Source organism: Theobroma cacao, chromosome 9, assembly GCF_000208745.1.
Source record: "Theobroma cacao cultivar B97-61/B2 chromosome 9, Criollo_cocoa_genome_V2, whole genome shotgun sequence".
Classification (NCBI taxonomy): Eukaryota; Viridiplantae; Streptophyta; class Magnoliopsida; order Malvales; family Malvaceae; genus Theobroma; species Theobroma cacao.
In genome coordinates this window covers 16,041,083-16,060,388 of record NC_030858.1, presented here as the reverse complement: position 1 = coordinate 16,060,388, position 19,306 = coordinate 16,041,083, and the positions used below count along the sequence as shown (strand labels likewise).

The following is a 19,306-nucleotide window of genomic DNA, read 5'->3' as shown; positions in this document are numbered from 1 at the left end:
ACTATAACTCACCCTCGATGGCGCCAAGTTCATCGATTCTATGCAGCAATAGGTTGTGCACTAGATTGGTGAAAAATAAGCTTTTTTTTTATTCTATGTCCATCAACTTCTCGAAGCACGTTTTCTTCACTACCTCCAACTTATTTTTTTATAGCGCCTCGCATATGACATGCAGTTACGTCCATTTACAGTTGATGTTAATGCCAGCATTAAAGCCGTACTTGTCCCTTGAATCATGAAGCAAAGCTTCTAGGTTCTTCTGCTCTATTTTGGCCATCTGCAACTGAAGCAAATAACATATCCATTTAGCAAATATGATCAAGAAAGATTAAAAAACAAGAACTAGTTTTTACTATCTTTGCATATATAAAAGAAAATAAATGAAGCACGTGTGAAGCATGGCTTATTAAGTAACAAAACAAATACATAATACAAGCGTTAAAGTTGAGAAAAAACAAAAAAGCATTAATATCCAAGCAATGCCTAGAAAACAGTCATGTAATACCTTAAAAACCAGTTACTCAATGCCCTATCAAGCAGCCACGCAATGCCTAAAAACTAGTTGCACAATGCCCTATCAACTAGTCACGCAATGCCTAAAAACCAATCACGCAATGCATATCAACCAGTCAGCAATGACTAAAAACCAATCACGCAATGCCTAAGTCACACAATGCCTAAAAACGTGCCATGTAATACCCTACAAATGAGTCATGCAATGACTAAAAACCAATCATGCAATGCATATTAATTAGTCATGCAATACCCTTTCAACCAATCACATAATGCCTTATCAACCAATCACACATTGACTAAAACCAGTCACATAATGCCTAAAAACTACTAACGTAATGCCTAAAAACCAATCATGTAATGCTTTAAAAACCAGTCACATAATGCCTAAAAACTACTAACGTAATGCCTAAAAACCAATCATGTAATGCTTTAAAAACCAGTCATACAATGCCCTAAAAACCAGTCAACAATAGCAAAAATGGATCATGCAATGCCTACATACCAATCAGGGAATGTCTTAAAAACCAATTACGTAATGCCTAAAAATTGGTTACACAATCCCTTATTAACCAATCATGCAAACCTTAAGTCACGCAATGCCTAAAACCCTTAAACCTAATTCCTACAACTAGTCACGCATGCCCTATCAACCAATCACGCATGCCTTGTCAATGTTCAACCTAAAAACCACCAAAACTACAAAATTTCATTTAACAAAATCAACAACTTCAAACAACATACCATATTCCATTTAACAACATAATCAACGAATATGCCTATTTGGCAAGGAATGCTCAAAATGCTCATAGGTTTGTCTTTGGTTATCGAAAACCACTACAAAATGCTAAAAATGCTCAAGGTTTTTCTTCCTAGCGAGGAATTCTTCGGAAATGAATGGTCTATTGAGGAAAGTTGAGAAATTATAATGGTAAAAAAATGACCTAAACATATGGGTCAGTTTGAGGCAAGGACCAAACATATGGGTCAATTTCATTAAGGGCAATTTTGTCTAAAATTAATTTCTCTTGGCTAAAAACAGTTAAAATTATAGGGAGGGCTATTTTCAAAAACACCTTATATATGAGGGATATTTTAAAAAAAAACCCTATAACATAATAGAACCACTTAAAATTTAGGCTCAAAATAAAAAATTATTTTACGACTTTCTTCCATGCTTTTTTAACAGTTTTAATGATCATTTTATTTACCATAAAAAAATAGAAGTAAATTAAACCAAGTGGAATGGTGTTTAATCACTGATCACACATGAAAACACACTATAAGAGAAAGAAAAATAAAAAGAAGAAGAAAGGTGACCTGGCGATAGCATTAGTCTAAGGGTTGATGAGCTGATCCTTAGTGGCATAATCCTCACCATAGACAACCTTAACGCCAACACCAACAATAGATATGGGATCCATGTCAAACACTAATGTCTCACCTCTCATCTCCTTCATTGTGCTCTCCTAAAGTGATAATCCTCTTTTCTCTTCTCCAACCCTTTTTGACTTTTCTTTTTTCCTCTAAGGCTCTGAGTCCCCTTTCTCTCCTTCATTTCATCTTTCTTGCTCTTGTCTAAAATCATTTGATTCTTCTTATAAAAAATCTTTGATCTTCTTTGGCAAGCTAAAGCCAGGTGTTTGAAGAAGTTTCTCGAGCCCAATGTTTGTCCTTATAAAATAACTTGAACACCCCCATAAATGAGGGAAAAAGGGGACCAAGAAAGATAGACGTGGAAGGAGTGAGAAAGAAATAAAAAAAGAAACAAGCATGGGCGGAAAGAGCGAGATGAAGAAGAAGGAAAGAAAAAGAACTCAAAACCCAAAATTGTCTCTTAGAACGTTAAAAATGAAAAATTCATATGTCGTGTTATAAGTAGGGTATGTACATCAGATTCATGATGATTAAATTATTCCTTAATTGTTAAGGACTAAAATGTAAATGGTTAAAGCAAATCAACATTAAATTAATTAATTTACAATATCACGATTATTGATTTCTTCTTGTTGTAAATTTTAATTAATGTTGTGTAAATTAATTGATTAATTAGATTTATTGAGTTGTTCTTTAAGTTAAGACATTTTTATTCTTCATTAACGTCAAAACTATAGTAATGATAAAATGTTAAAATTAGAACAATACCATATCACTTAATTTTAAATATCATCATCTTTTATTATTACAAGGAAAAATAGCTAATGTTATACTATTACATATTGTTTAGTACAATTAATTAATACCGACTAACAAGAAATTGAATTTTGCTTAAGTTATTGACTATAGAGAGCACATAAAAGAGGAAACATGTCTACTGAGGGCTTTCTCCGAAAAAATTCGCTACTAGCAATTCTAGATGATCGATCCCACAAGCAAGTTTAATTGGTGAGAATTCTAGTTCTACCTTATTAAGGGATTCGATAGTTGTGCATAACAAACCTTTCATTCAAATATGCTTTGATGCATTTGGATGGTGATGCTTAACCTTCAGGCGAGAACATGGATTCTAAAGATGGGAAGGAGATGAGAATGGTAATTTTAATGATTCGAAAGGCTTCAAGAAAGAACTAAACAAGCCAAATGATTTTTTATTTGATATGATTGATGGTATTTTGTTGATCAAAATATTGGATTTAAAACTAGAATTGAACTAGCTAAATAATGGTAGAAATTTGTGATTGTAAAACTTATAGAGTATGCCATCATGTACAAAACTTTGTGTGAAAAACTCACAATTTTATGGGCATTGAAAAGAAATTGTAGTGTGGTAGATCTGGATGATAAGAATTTTTTGGTGAACTTTGCGAACAAAGAAGATTATCTTAATGCACTTCTTGAAGACCTTTCGGTAATAGATGGTAATCACTTAACAGTGAATCCTTCGATTCTATCTTTTTCCTAAGGGACTCAAGATGTAAAGGTTATGGTCATGTGGGTTCGTTTCCCTATCATGCCCCTCTACATTTGTACTAGAAATCAATCTTGAGACAAATCACATCTCTTCTTAGGTGTTTACTTAAGATTGATTATAATATATGCAAAGAGAAATGTGGGAAAGTTGCTTGTATAATAGTTGAACTTGATCTTTCTAAACCACTTTTGCTTAAGTTCTTCCTCAATGGACAACTACAACTAATTGAATATGAGGGGCTTACTCGTGTTTACTTCATATGTGAATTTATGGTCATACAAAAGAAGTTTACACTAGTAAACATCCAAACCCAACTAAAGCTAAAAAAGGAAAATAACAAACAATAGTGCTATTGTTGGAGGAATCACCATTTGGGCCACGGATGCTAATGACTCGTAAAAAATTTCGTGAAGGGGAAATTAAATAGGGCATTAATTGGAATTCAAATTTTGGAAGGCAATCTCACCAAAGATCTTGGTATACGGTTTTACTAGATGAAGATGGGGCTGAAATTGAAACTATAGGAAAAGTTGACTTTGTTGGAAAATCTTCCTTCATAGAGAGAATTATTAGGACCAATCATAAAGAGATTAGCAAAGAGAATAATCCTAATCAGCATGGGAAATCTCGCTACTCTTGAATGTCTCACATAAAGTAAGGGTTTTTTGTTGACAAAGATAAACAAGTGGGAAATACCTCCAAGGGCTCCAAAGGTGGAATTATAAACAAACCCATAGATGGTTCTTAGCCGACTTTGGAGTCCATAGCTAAAGGAAAAAGAGTTAACTTGGACATGGGGTAAAATAAGGAATTAAATCTTCAACCCAAAAATAAGGTCTCTAAAGAGGTAAGTCTTGCCATTATTGAAAAGTTGAGTAAGCCTTCTCTCCAATTGTCAAACAATAATAAAATGTTAACCGTATCCAAACCCATGCAACTCATGCAAGGTGAAGATGTTATGTCATAAACAAGACTCTTCAAAACATTCTACAATTAAGATAGTTGACCCTTCAAACTTGAAATCCACCACTTCCATGCCTTCATTACATAGTGGACGTCGCATCTTACAATTGAGAGAATGGGAGGTGTTGTTATTCATGGAAAAGGAAAAAAATCTTTAAATAAAAGAGGGTAGTTCGAATTGGCTATGTGATGCTTTAAAAAAGGGCTAAATCAAAGTCCTTAGTGCTTAAAGATTATAGAGATTTCTATTTGTTTTATTAGTTGAAGATGGGTTGAAACTAGGGATTATTTTTTCAAGAACTAAGGCAAAGTTGGCCATTGTCTCTAGGTGCAATCCTGGTTTTGGGATAGATATGGTGGTTGATGGTATAGGGAATTCTTAGTAAGTTCCTCCTATTCTTTATTTGTCATTTATTTTTTATGGTTTGAGATTTTTTTTTTAGAATTATCAAGTGCTGGTGGTAGGAATTTCGTTAGAACAATAAAAGATTTCATTTGTCGATATCGACTTACGGTGCTAGTTTTAGTTGAACCTCATATTAGTGGGGTTTTTTTGCCAATAAAGTTATTAGGAATATTGGGTTTAATAGATTTCGAAAAGTAGAAGCTTTTGTATTTTTTGGTGGCATTGAGGTTCTATGGAAGGAAGGCATTCATGTCTCAATTAGCTGCAACTGTCATAACGTGTGAGTCTAAGAACCTTACTGTTCAACATGAAATGGAGTCGCCACCAATCTTTATTGTCAAGGTGCAATTGGCTACCTATTTGATTCTATTTCTTTAAAATGTTACCTTAAACTTAACCTAAGTTCATTTAAAAAAAATAAACTTCGGTCTATAAAATAGTTTTAAAGTTCGAGAGTACGGTTAGCGTAAGAGAAGTGTTAGCACCCTCGCGATACCCGTTTAAAGAATGGTACCAATTAATCATGTGTTATTCTATTTTAACCTTAATTCTTGATTTTTATTTCAATTCTTTTAAATCTTCATTTTGTCGACACGTGAATGAAACCCTTGTATTGGAAAACCCCTTTAGGCTCTCCCATCGTTTTGGTGGAATTTAAGAATTTGTCCTTACTTAGAGAATTTCTCAAGAAAGTTTATCTTTATAAGATTCCTGAGAGAGTCCCATCATTGGAGATTATCATTCATATCCTGTTTTAATATTTTTTTTCATGTACAAGATCAATTATGGAATGGATGATGCAAATTTCGATTTTATTAAACAACAAATGAAACCTTTTATTAAAAACATTACTTGAGTCCTCCCATCCTTTTGGTGGAACTTGAGAATACTTCCTCACCTAGAGAATTCATCGAGAGAACTTATCTTTGCAAGCTTTTTGAGAAAAGTCTCATCATCTGGGATTTCACTCATTTACAAAAAATATACAATCAAAATGAATGCAATTCATGAATGAATGTTATTGATACATAATGAGCAAAAAAATTATCAATTATTTTTTTATGCATTCATTTTTTCAAAATTTATTATTATCCCTTTACTTTTAATAATTTTATAATTTTTAAACTTTTATAAATAGTCATATTTTTTAATTTAGAAATTTTATTTACTTAAAATACAATTACTAGAATTAAGAAATATTGGAACATAGAATTAAGACCCTCCCATCATTCTAGTAGAGTCATAATCAAATTCCTCACCTAGAAAATTAACCCAGAATTATAACTTTTCACATTCCAAAGGAAGATTCCATCATTGGCTTAATTCAAGTAATCTTCTTATTTCATTATGTAATAACCTAATTTATAAGTTTTTCTCCATTTTCCTAAGCATCAAATTTATCATTTTCATGGTATATATTTTTTCTAACAGTAAAAAAAAGGTTATTAGCCATGCTAAAATACCTAAACAAAATACCAAGTATAAAACTACTAAAAACGAAAACAAACCCAAGGAACATACTTTGCTTGGGTCAAATAAAAACCTAAGCTTTCACTAGGTTTAGACCGTGGACCTTAATAAGCTTTCTTCTCTTTTGTTTTTTCTATTTTGCTTTTCTTTTTTACTAGGTTTCCTTTTTTTCTCTAAGCCATTGGTATGGTTAAACCTCTTTTTTGGACTGCATGCTAGGCTTTAGCCTCTGGTGGGTCGATCTTGCTAGGTGGGCTTGCTCCCCATTCTCTTCTTTCTTCTCTCCAAAAAGAAATGCAATTGTTAAGGCTTGAACTTGGAACCTCTAACAAGCACACCAAAACCTCTACCACTACACCTAAGTCCTATTTTTTAACTTTTTTTTTTAGTTTTGCTTTTTTCTTCTTTTTTTTCTTTTTTTTCTTTCTTTTTTGCTTTTTTTTTTCTTTCTCGCTTCTCTCCTCTTTCCTTTTTCTATTTTTTTCTTTCTCCAAAACTATGCCGTTTTGAGGTTTTCCTATACTCTTTAAAAACCCTAACTATAAAAGCACTTTCTTGTCATTTTCCTTGCCCTTTTCCTTGTCTTTTTCTCTCCTCATCTTCTTCTTTAATGATCGAGCACCCGTCCTCGTTGGCCACTATCACTGGCCACCTCTTTTATCATTCATCGTTGTTGGTCGCTACTCACTAACATTGGAAAATTCCCAAAATTTCACCAAAAATTCCTCTCAATCTCTTTTACCCTTCAATCAGATTACTTTTTTTGAAATCCTCTCCTTTTCTTCTAGATCTAAGAAAAATGAGGCTAAAAAATTATTTTTATGGTTTGCGTTTGATTGGTTACAGATCTAAGTTGTATTATTTTTCAATAATCTTTTTAAGTTTTCTTCTCTCTGGCTAGCCCTCTAGGGTTTTCTCTCTTCTAAAAATAGTTTTTCTTCCTGGTTGTCCATATTTTTTAACAATAAAGTGAGGAGTTGCATGGTAGGGGAATGGAGCAAAGAGTGGTGGTGGTGTTCATCCTACCATGGTATGCAACATGGCGATGGTGGCAAGACTTGTTATTGTAAGAGAGATGAGTGTAGGAGATAAGGGAAAAGCTGATTGCAACAATCAGTTTTCCTTTGTTTAAAATTTTTAAAATTTTTTATTTTAAATTTCTTCAATTTGAACTAAATGTCCTTTGTGCTTCAAAAGACCCAAATTAAAATTCCTCTTGGACTATCTTCAGGCTTCTAAAACACAAAAGAACTCATTTTGCTCCAACCCAATAGCAAACAAAAATAAAAATAAAGACTGAACAACAAAATGAAAATAAGCAACTAAAATGAAATAAAATGGCAAACTAAACATTTTAGCTTTAAATCGACTCGGACAAAATATGGTGTCTACAGCAACCACTATTAATATTTGTAAATCTTTGTCCATCATTCATCTGTTTCCATTTAATATCTGTCTACCATCTGCGATCATCCCACGATAGAAATTCAATGCCTTATTTAAGACGAATTTTCTTCTTTTGCAACTTCAGTTGATAGACTTTGGCTTCTTATGAGGGACTTTTACTCTTTCTTGTTCTCCCATGAAAAATTAAATGGTTCGAAACTTGGCTATCATCCTTGTTTGTTATTTCAATGTTTTATGAATTATTATAAAATATTGGATTTCAGGTTTCAAGGGTCTACATTTACTAGGTGAATAGGTTTAGTCTTTAAAAGACTGAATAAAGATATCTGTAACGTTAGTTGGTGCCTTATGTTTCAAGAGGCCTATTTGCAACACTTATGGAGAGTTACTTTAGATCTTAGGCCTTTTCTGATTTAGTTGGGTGGTGATAGAGGTCTGCATGGAGACACTCTTTTTCAATTTCAAGCAGCATGATTAACCCATGGGGAATGTGGTGACTTTGTGTTGAATTCGTGGGAGGGTTCATTAGGCATCCAAAAAGCCCTTTTGAGGTTTACTACAAAAGCCAAACAATGGAATAAAGCAATCTTTTATAAAATCTTTTATAAGAAGAAAATGTTGCTTGCGCATCTAGGGGGAGTGGAGAAAGCCTTGGAAACTAGCCTTTCTCAGTAGCTTCAGGATCTTGAATATAGCTTACGTCTAGAATATGAGATGGCCCTGCGTCGAGAAGAAATTTAATGGATGTAGAAGTCTTAAGGCAAATTGGTTGAAATTGGGTGACTGTAACACCAAATATTTTCATCTTTGGACAACACGTAGGAAAAGTAAGCTTAAAGTTCTTCGCATTTGCTCTTTGGAAAGGGATTACTGTGATGACTAGGAAATGTTGAAATCTCAAATGGTGGATTATTTCAAAAACCTATACTCCAAAGATGATGTAATCTTCTCATTATTTTTGATTAGGGGGTGTTTTCTTCTGCTTGATCAAACTGCCCAAGCTAATATGGCGAGGCCAGCTAAAAATCAAGAGGTTCATGATGCTTTATTTGAGATAAAGCCTTTTAAAGCTCCATGTGGTGATGGATTTCTCATGTTCATAGTTATTAATATCGTACGATACACAATACATATCGTACGATATGATATGATATGGACAAAAATGATATGCATCGGCATATATATCATATTTAATTGATTATCAAAGGTATATCATCCAATTCATTAGTGTGTCATATGACAAATACGATATGCACAATACACTTCATCTTGACTTTTTTACACATGAACAGATTATGCTTTCAATTTGTTGGATTCAATTTTGACTTTTTGAGTTAAATCTATGTAAAATGGAAAGTTTTGCTCAATTTTATCCTGTCCAAGTCTAAAATATTTTATTAAAGTATGACTATATGATGAAGTGAAGTTTGAATACTTTTACAAAGGACAAATCGTTTCCAATGGACTTTTTAGTTTTTAATAGCTTATTTAGGGCTTTAAGTTAACTAAAGCTTCTAGAAGCAAACTATGCTAGTACTTTTTTTTTTTTGAAAGACCATACTATACTAGTACTTGTAATTCAACATTTATGAGTTGAAGGAAAAAAAATTGAAGACATCTTTTTGGCCTTTTGTTTTCTCTACGATTAGCAAAAAGCCATTGTCAAACTTTGAAGCTCTTTGAAATAGAGTTTTTAATTTATTCTTCTAAAAGTAATATATATATATATATATATATATTATTTGTGTTTTAGTCAATCTGAATTAGTAGGTAAATATTTATAGGTTTTTCCATTTAGTGGTTGTATACATATTATTTATAATTAATTTTAAAATTTTATACCATATCTTACGATATGATACGGTATTTGATACTCAATACTTAAAAATCGAATTTCGATACACGATACATATCTCAATTTATCTCTCATTATATGTGTTCATAGTGTGTTTGAAGAGGCGAATGTGTGCTAAGAATTGGGTAGGTCGATTATTACTTTGATCCCAAAAGTCAAATCTTTGGAACATATATCTCAATTTTAGGCAATTAGTATTTTGTCGGTGGTCTTTGAAGGCTTAATGAAAATGGTAATTAATCGTTTGAAACCATATATGAGTCATTTGGTAGTAGAAACATAATCTAGTTTTATCCTAGAAAGATAGATCACAGATAATATTGTTATTGATCAAAAGGTAGTACACTCCTTCAAAAAAATCAAGGTAGATCGAGATGGATGATAATTAAAATTGATTTTTAGAAAGCATATGATTGTCTTCGGTGGGAATTTATTTATGATACTTTAGTTAAAGATAATATTCTCGAGTCTGTGATCAATATCATAATTTGTAGCTAGAATTGTTGTAGCTCTCAAATTCTTGAAAATGGAACTCTATTATATAGTTTTGTTCCATCAAGAAGGGTGAGACCAGGAGATTTGTTGTCTCCATATCTTTTTTTTCTTGTGCATAGAACGTATAGCACATGGCATCAAAGTGGCGGCCTCGTAAAGCTTTTGGAAACTAATTAAACTTTGTTGGCAAGGTCCTTATTTCACCCACTTTTTTTTTAAACAAAAGATCTAATCTTATTTACAAAGGCTTCAATTTCCCAAATAGAGGTGATTAAGGGAGTTTTGGAAGAATTTTGTATTTGCTTAGGTGAAAAAGTTAGTTTGAAAAATCCTTCTTTGGTTGCTAAAAAAAATGTCTCAAAGGACCTCGTTAAAGATCTTGCTGTGAACTCAAGTTTTGTCTATTTGGAGGATATGGGTCGATACCTGGGACTTCCGCTATTACATGGGCGTAAGGGCATCCATCTTTTTGGACAATCAAAGTAGAAGATATGTGGCAAATTGAGTACTTGGAAGGCTTCCACTCTTTCCTTCGCAGGTAAACTCACTTTAATTAAATCTATTCTCTCTATGATTCCATATTTTACGATGTAGATTGTTGCTATTCCTGCAGATACCTGTAAGTGAATTAAGGTCCTTTGTCCAAGACTCCAATTCTAGGGAAGTGCATTTAATGAGCTGGACGGATGCTTGTAAGCCTAAAGATGAAAAAGGTTTGGGTATTCATAGTTTAAGAATCATGAATGATGCATTCCTTTTTAAATTATGTTGGCATATTGTAACTAAGACAGACATACCTTAGGTGAGAGTATTGTGAGAGAAGTACAATCATGGTTTTTGAGAATATACATCGTGTAGGTTCTTCTATGCTCTAGGCACCTTTTAGTCGCCTTTGAAAACAATTTAAGAATAATATTCGTTGGGCCATTGGTGGTGGTCAATTGACATGTTTTTGGACTGATATTTGGGTGAAGGAACACTCTCTTATAGATGTTGCTCAAACAATGGGCATGGACATTAAAGATTAGAGTTATGTGAATAGCTTTAGTTTTTTGAATAAGGAATAGGATTGTAGTTCTTTCTCTAGTTGTCCTCTAATAAAAAGGTTGAGTTTCGTTTCTAGTTCTCCACCCCCTCGTTCTCCTTCGTTGAATAATAAATCTTAATGGGCCCGTTCTTCCTCTAGTCAATTCGTAGTGAATTTAGCTTATGAATGTTTGTGGGAGATTTCTACTTTAGAGACTGAAATTAATAGGGCTCTATGGAATTTGGGGTGAAAGTGGGAAAGTCCATAACGCATTCAAATGTTTTTGATCCATTGCCTCTAGGATCGCTTTTTAACTAATCAAGAAAGAGTTTGTCGTGATCTTCCGAACAATCCATCTTGCACATAGAGTCATCTAGAGAATGAATAAATTTACATGTGTTAAGGGATTATTCCCTTGTAAATGCTATTTGGACAAGGCTCTTTCCTTAGGGAAAGTATGGGAACTTTTTCTCGTCAGGTGCATTAGATTGGTTTTCGTTTAATCTTAGCGAGCAAAGAGTTTATGCTAATGGTATTCCTTGGATTGTTGTAATAGAAGTCACATGTTGGTTCCTGTGGAAATGGCAAAACTCTCTCATTTTTTAAGACAAGGCTGTTAGCCGTATGTTTTGATTCACAACTTGTCTTTTTCCGGTGCATCATTATTGTTCGAAAAACCTAAAGTGTGTGGATATCTCTCAAACCAAAGAGAAAAAGTTCTCATTGATTGGTCCGCTCCTCCTGTAAGGTGGATTTCTTTGAATTTAGATGATGCCTATTGTCAATCTACAAAACTCACAACAACATGTGGTTTTATTCGAAACTCTACAGGTGAAGGGTGGGGTGGTTTTGCATTTTGCCTAGGGAAATGCACAGCGTATTGTGTGGAGCTTTGGGCGGTATCTCAAGGATTACGTCTTGCACGGTACTCAAGCCTTTGCAAAATTAATCTTCAAATTGACAACAAACTTGTCATGCAGGCCTTTACTTCTCCTCTTGTTCATCCATGTTCCAACTTGGACTTGATTCAAGCTATTCAAGATCTCCATTGTCAATGGGAAGTTGGTATCCATCATGTCTTTCAACAAGGTAATGCCTTGGTGGATTTTATGGCTAAAAAAAATTGTTTTTCGGCTGAGGAATTTATTAGTTTTGGTTCTCCTTCTCTTAGAGCTTGGGACCTATTGATGAATGGTGTTATGAGGGTGTGCTTCCCATGAATGATTAGACTGTAACGTTTTTTGTTTTGTTCATTTAATAATAAAAAAAATTTATACTGATTAACAATATCTAATATTCAATGCTCTAGTTGGTTATTTGTCTTTATAACTGTATGTTTATATCTAATGTTAGTGTTTATAATTTATGTTAAATCAAAAAAAAATTAAAAATTATAATATTTAAAAAGATAAAAAATAAATAGCATATAAAATAGTGATATTAATTGTATCGATAAAACTATAAAATTAATTATATTTATACAAATATTTATTATTTGTTGGAATTTCAATTTTTCTATCACATTTTTATATTCAATTTTATAAAATGAATTAACGATATCGACTTAACATTGATTTGAAAGGTGAAATTTTATAGCATTCGAATTTACTAAATTATCTATAAGTTATATGTATCGTAAGATGATCGAAAATAAGCTCAAATCAATGTAAATCCAAAATTATTTACACCTAAAATAGTCTAAATCTGAATAATCCAAACCAAGATGAGCCGAACCCTAAACCTGAAGATAACTTGATTTAAAACCCCCAATTAACACCTCCAGAGCTTCTCACTTAAGCCTCTTGGGTCGAATCAAGCTTAAATATAAATTTTTTAAGTGTGAGCTTAGTATGGTTAGAGAGTGGAACTATAGTAATATAGATTTTAAATAGTAAAATTGTTATGAAAAATATAACTGAAAGAAGAAGTGTAAGAGTAATATAAAAGAAAGTATTTAGAAAGTGTAAAAAGATTTATTCAAATGTGTATTTACAAATGAAGTGACGAGACCTATTTATATGCCAATAATCTCTTATCTCGATAGAATTTATAAGATGAAGATAATACTAAGCCATTAGATGGATTAAATCTTAATATTGATCTAATTTAATTTATATCTAAAACTAGATATAAATAATATAAATAAAAATTTATAATAAAAATTTATTTTAAGAATTCCAAAAATAAATTGCCAAGCCAAAGTTGAATTTTAAAAATTTTTCAAGGCCATGGATATCATCCTGGTCCGGTATCTCTGACTGGGTGGCCCTTTGTATATTTTTTGGCAAAAAAAATAGGTAAGGTGGATTCAGTGCCCTAAACATAGGCCGGTTTGATCTCTCTGTCTCTCACATGGAGTCTTTGCTAGCCAACTATGCTTCCTCCGACGAAGAGGAAGAGCAACAACACCGACAACCTCCTCCTCCTCCTTCTCACGTTTCCTCTCTCCCTCAACCCAAATCATCTTCCCTTTTCTCTTCTCTTCCGCACCCAAAACAAACCTCCCAAGCCCCCAACATCCCAATCGACCATGCTAACCAAAGAGAAGATGTCGAAATTCCAAAACCCTCTGTTCCTCATCCCAAAACCCCATCCAACCTTTTCTCTTCTCTTCCTCAACCCAAATCTCAAGCCCCACAGCAACAACAACCAACCAATGTCAAAAGAATTGTCCAATTCAAGCCTCCCATAATCCCCACCAATCACGATGATGACGATGATGAGGATGACGATGACGAAAAGAAAGAAAGACGAAGGCGCAGAGAATCCGAAACCCTGGCTCAAGGTCCTTCAGTAAAATCCTTTCTATCAAGCATTCCAGCGCCCAGGAACTCGACTACGTTGGGTGTTGCTCCCACTTCAGGTTCAGGGAGAAGATCCATTATCGAAACCCAAGTGCCCACATCGACTTCAGCCGTTTTTGAAGACAAAAATGAGGCAAGTATTAATCAAAATGTACCCAATTATTCGAATTATGAATCGGGTATTGGTTCAAATGCTGGAAACTCTGGGAATTATCAATCGAGTGTTAGTCATAATGCTGGCAACTATGGAAACTATGAATCAGTTGTTGACCAAAATGTTGGCCATTATGCAACTTATGCTGATTATGGTAGCTATCAATCGAGTAGTGGTCCAAATATTGGGAGCATTGGTGGGGTTACTAGTTATGGGACTTGCGGGGATTTCCATGGACAATATGAGAATACTTGGGTTGATGGGTCAGCTGCGACTACGTTGCCAGAGATCACAGGGATGGCTGAAATTGGGGTTAAAGTTAAAGGAAAGAGAGGGAGGAATGAGTTACCTACAGAGATTGTTGAGGTGAGGCAGGATGAGCTTATGAAAAATCGGCCGAGGGAAGACCAGGTCAAGATGACTGGAATTGCTTTTGGCCCTTCTTACCAGGTATTGAACTTAAAAGCTATCTAATGCTTCAGCTTGTTCTTTTACTTTTATCTAATGAGTTTTATATATTTGGTTTGGGTTGCTTTATTATACATTTGCGTTTGCTGTTTGGGTCTAATATACGCTTGGTTTTGTATTACTTTCATTGAATACTGATTTTTCACCTGATAGTTGTTAGTGGTAAAGGGTTTTTAGATTTGCAGTAGCTTATCTTCAGGAAGTAATTGACCAATCAAGGATATTCTTCCTTGGGAAAGAAAAAGGTTGTCTAGGCATAGAATTGATATGATAGTAAGTCAAGTTGTTTAAATTTAGTTCTTAGTGTTTGATGTTATAAATACTCATGATTCAAGCAAGCATAGATATTGCAAAGTTACTAGGAAAGCTACTAGAGATATATACTTCAAAGATACTCTGCATTGTGAATTTTGGATCATTTTAAATATTGATGTTAATAATTTTCCAATGCATTGCTTATTTCAATGATCATGAGTAAGGGTAACAAAGAAGTATAAATGTCACGCCAGGTGTTTCAAAGGAAGTAGTCGGGTGCTTCAATCCCACATCGGGTAGGTAGGGAGATCCTAGATATAAACGTGGGCGTTGCACACGTTATCAAGTTAACCTTTTTGTGAAAGGTAATTGCCCCATGGCAAAGTGGTATTATAGCGGACCAAATTAGACCTGACTCATGCCAAGCACCTCTAGAGGGAGGCAAGGCGACAAGGGTGTCGTCGAATTAGGTGGGGGTGAATGTCATGCCAAGCGCTTCAAAGGAAGTAGGTAGGGTGCGTTAATTCCACATCAAGTGGGTAGGGAGATCTTGAAAAACTTATAAACATGGGCATTGCACACCATATCAGGTTAACTTTTTGGGGAGAGGGTAATGGTCTCGTGACACATACACCATGCAGGTGAATGCTTGGGTTAAGTTTTTGAATATAAAAAATTTTGCTCTAGTTTTGGATTTCCTATTATCTCATACTAACTTTTCTCTCCCTACACATTCTGACCAATCTTCCCCTCCAGCATGGTGGACAGCATCAACACATGGCTATCCCCAATGAGTTCTTCCTTCTCTTATCCTGCTCTTTCTCTCTGATTGAATCTCTAACCAAAGGAGATAAAAATGGAGATAAAAAGGCTCACCTTTACAAAGCAAGGGTCATGATAAAGTTGATTTAGAACTATATTTGAAAGTACTACACTACAAAATTGAGCATCATCTAAGACTAATGATTACTTGATTTGCAAAGGTAGAATTTATGAAAATTTAACCCATTTTTCAATCCTGATAAAATCAGGAGAGCTCCAGTTTGATCATGGAAGTCCAAATCAGGAGGTACCGATCAAAGGCTAGAAAAGAGTGAGCACTTGAAATCTGAAGTTTTAATCTAACTAATTCTGCTACTCCAATGGAAGAGAATTTTTAGCAAATGTCAACTTATTAAACTTGCTATTGGAATTAGATGGCTTGTTGGAAGCTACTTCTCACATATTTTCCACTGAATGCTAATTTGACTAGATTTTTCTCTAGGCATAGATAGAAGCTCATGTAAGAAAGGATCCAATCAAGTGAGGAAAAGGTAAGTAAGAATAGAGGAGTGGTTGGCTGTAGGTCAAGGAAATATTGGAGAAAGAAGGCAGAGCGTAAGGATTGAAGAAACAAAAGAAAATAAATAGGAAAAATAAAAGATAAAAATGTCATAATCAATGGGGAAAAAAGTATAAAGACAAAACTGTGATTTAAATTTGAAAACCATTGCGCAGACACCTCACATATTTTGGTAATTGTGGTTGTGTAACCTTTAGCTGTAACTTAGACAGAGAATTAGCATTATACCAATTTGAAAATTGAAGGTTTCCACTATAACCTTTGAGGTTAAAGGTTTTATGCATGACCAATGTAAGTTACCAAAAAGGGGAAAGAAGCAACAGTGAGCTTTTGAAGTCATGTTTTGTTCTTTTTCAAATGTGCCAATATATCAATACTAATATGCTATTAATAATCATGTTAAGTATGTTATTAAGTGATATTTTTATGTTTCTCTAGGATAGAATTTTTTGTTTCCTTTAGTTTCAAATGTCAGAGGTAGTTTAGTAATAGCAGATTTTTATTCATAGTTTAAAGTGTTGTCAATTTTGGTGGATCTCAGGTCCTTATAGGAAGAGAATCACTAGGACACAACAGATGAGCCTGTAACTTTTTTTTTAGGGAACAAATATGAGATGAGCCTGTAACTTCTTTTTTAGGGAACAAATATGAGAATGTTAGCAGCTATTATGCTATATTTGCAAATTGCAATTATCTGAAACAACAGTGACCCTACATGTTAAGCCCTGGATCTCATTCTTCTACTCTGATGTCTAGTTTTTTGTTTTGTACCAAATTTTGGTCCTAAATTGAGCCATCAATTACATTCTAACCAATCGCATCCAAAGTGACCATCAAATGTAAACCTTAACTGTTTCATTGATACGGTTCACAACCTAGACTACCTATCTTCATTAGTCTTTTGGATTATATAGGTGACAATTGAATGTGGGGAACTTGAATATTTAATTTGCAAGATTATAGATCTTGATATGAATATATATATATAGCGCGGTTTTAGTTATTTTGCTTTAGTTGTCTGGAAAAGTGGCAGCGAGATGGAGCTAATTATGTGTGATTAATTGTTGCTGAATCAATGTGTATAGCTGTGGTAAATTATATGATCCTATTTTTATGGTATTTATTTTGTTCTCTGTGTTTGTAGCCGGCTGCGACAAAGGGGAAACCTTCAAAACTTCACAAGAGGAAGCATCAAATTGGTTCTCTGTACTTTGATATGAAGCAAAAGGAGATGGAGCTGCAGGAGAGGCGATCTAGAGGCTTGCTCACTAAAGCTGAAACACAAGCCAAGTATGGATGGTGATCTTGTAAAATTGACCCATATGAAGTAGGATGGTAATTGGTGGTAGTTCCTTTACATCTTGTTTCCTTTTTGTCTCAAAAGTTGTGTTAATTATCTACACTAATATTTCTACAAGCTGCATTATTTATTGGTGTCAAGAAATTTTCTTTACAAGATATCTTTATTTTAAGCAGAGAACTTCAGAATGTATGAAATTGACAGAAAATTTTATTGAACTCTGATCTTGGGCCACTTTAAATTTAGGTTTTAATCTATTTAAAAATCATATTAGTATATTTATTATCTTAACCATATAAATAAACATATAAGTTTATTACATTATAATATAAGAATAAAATGATCCATACATGATATAATAATAAGTAGAAAGCAAATTAGATAGCATTAGTAATAATTATGAATAGAGATTTGCTTTTCATTTCATTGTTTCTATTAGGGACGGATATGGTCTGCGTGGACGATTTTAAATTAAAGATCGCAAACCACTTGTATAAGAATTTTTTTTTTTTGGAAGAAAGATGAATATTTCATTACTTCAGCATCAATACACTGTGAGCGACTTCACATAAATATATAGTAATTACCACTCACAGAATTGCATAAAGCATGGAAGATGAACCTTATTAAAAACATTATCATGAAAAGACTCGATGGGATAAAAATCATGGTAAGAAAAAAAGAATACCCAAGCTAATCATGCATTAAAACTAACCAAATCTAAGCCCACACACTCTTTAATTCATTGAGCAATGAGGCATCTTTAATCACATAATCTCTAAATAGGTTTGGTATAAGAGAAGCATCCCTTTATATAGATTGATCTGTTGGCATATTCTTAGCAAACTTTGCTACCATATGAGCCACCACGTTACTTTTCCCATGCACATGCTTCACAATCTGCGTTGCCATCCCTTCCAAAAAAATAACACAATCCTCTACTAATAAACTCGAGGCCCTTTTGAAATTTTTACTTGAAATCCATCTAGCCACCAAGAGGTTGTCAACTTCTATCTCCTCAAGCATAATATTATTTTTCAGACATATTGTAAAACCCGACCCTATAAACACATGTCATGATATACATGTACTGAGTAGCATGTTATTACTCTAGAAAAGTCCCTAAGAATAGACGAAATCCGGTATTGTACATAATGGTACACTTGAGATGAGTTAACCTCGAACTAGTTCAAATAAAAATCGTAGGATGAAATTTAATATTTTACAGTCCAAGAATGACTAAAAATGATTGTTTGGAGTTCGAGGGTTCATTTGGGAAAAAATTGAAAATTTTGATATTCAGGGGTAAAATCGTCATTTTGCCACCTAAGATAATAATTTGATCATGAAGTGAAATTTTTGATCAAGATTAACTATTTGGAGTATAATTTAATGATAGGAAGTGAAAAAGTTTAATTCCGGTGATTTTTGGAGTGTAGGGGCAAAATCGTAATTTTACCACTCGCGGACAAAATTTGAGATTTTGAGAGAATTTAGATCAAATTTGACAAATTGGAGAATGGTATGAGTATAAGGGATGAAAAATATGTCTATGAGCAATTTTTCAGTTTTTGGGGCAAAAATGTAATTTTTAACTTTTACGGGGGTAAAAGTGTAAATTTCAAAAATTACTCCACCAAGACTTTGGATAAATGTGAGAATTTTATCTAAGCTATGGATATGTGGGACAAGTGTATGGTGAAAATTTGAAAACAAATGGATGGCTAGAATTTAAGGAATTAATAAAACATTAAAAAAATAAATAAAATAATATTATATTATTTTAGCCTTTAAAAAGGTCAAAATTCCAGAATTCTCATCTTCTTCAAGCCGTCCAAACCAGGAGAGAAAAGGGGGAAAAGAAATAAGAACCCTAGCTGAAAAATTTGAAGAAAATCGAGAGAAATCAAGAAATCAAGCATTAAAAAGGTAAATT

At 33.5% G+C, this 19,306-nt stretch overlaps 1 protein-coding gene across 1 annotated transcript; it reads left to right on the top strand.

The window, feature by feature from the left end:
• On the top strand, positions 13,288-17,588 carry LOC18589407 (proline-rich protein PRCC). Its single transcript, XM_018128434.1, has 2 exons — positions 13,288-14,455; positions 17,215-17,588. Exons 1-2 carry the CDS (start codon positions 13,400-13,402, stop codon positions 17,371-17,373), a joined length of 1,215 nt encoding a protein of 404 aa, XP_017983923.1. The 5' UTR covers positions 13,288-13,399; the 3' UTR covers positions 17,374-17,588.

Excerpts from the sequence above, each read along its gene's own strand:
- LOC18589407 (XM_018128434.1), top strand. The coding sequence starts at position 13,400 with ATGGAGTCTTTGCTAGCCAACTATGCTTCCTCCGACGAAGAGGAAGAG. Across the intron at positions 14,456-17,214 it reads CTTTTGGCCCTTCTTACCAG|CCGGCTGCGACAAAGGGGAA; the intron begins GTATTGAACTTA and ends CTGTGTTTGTAG.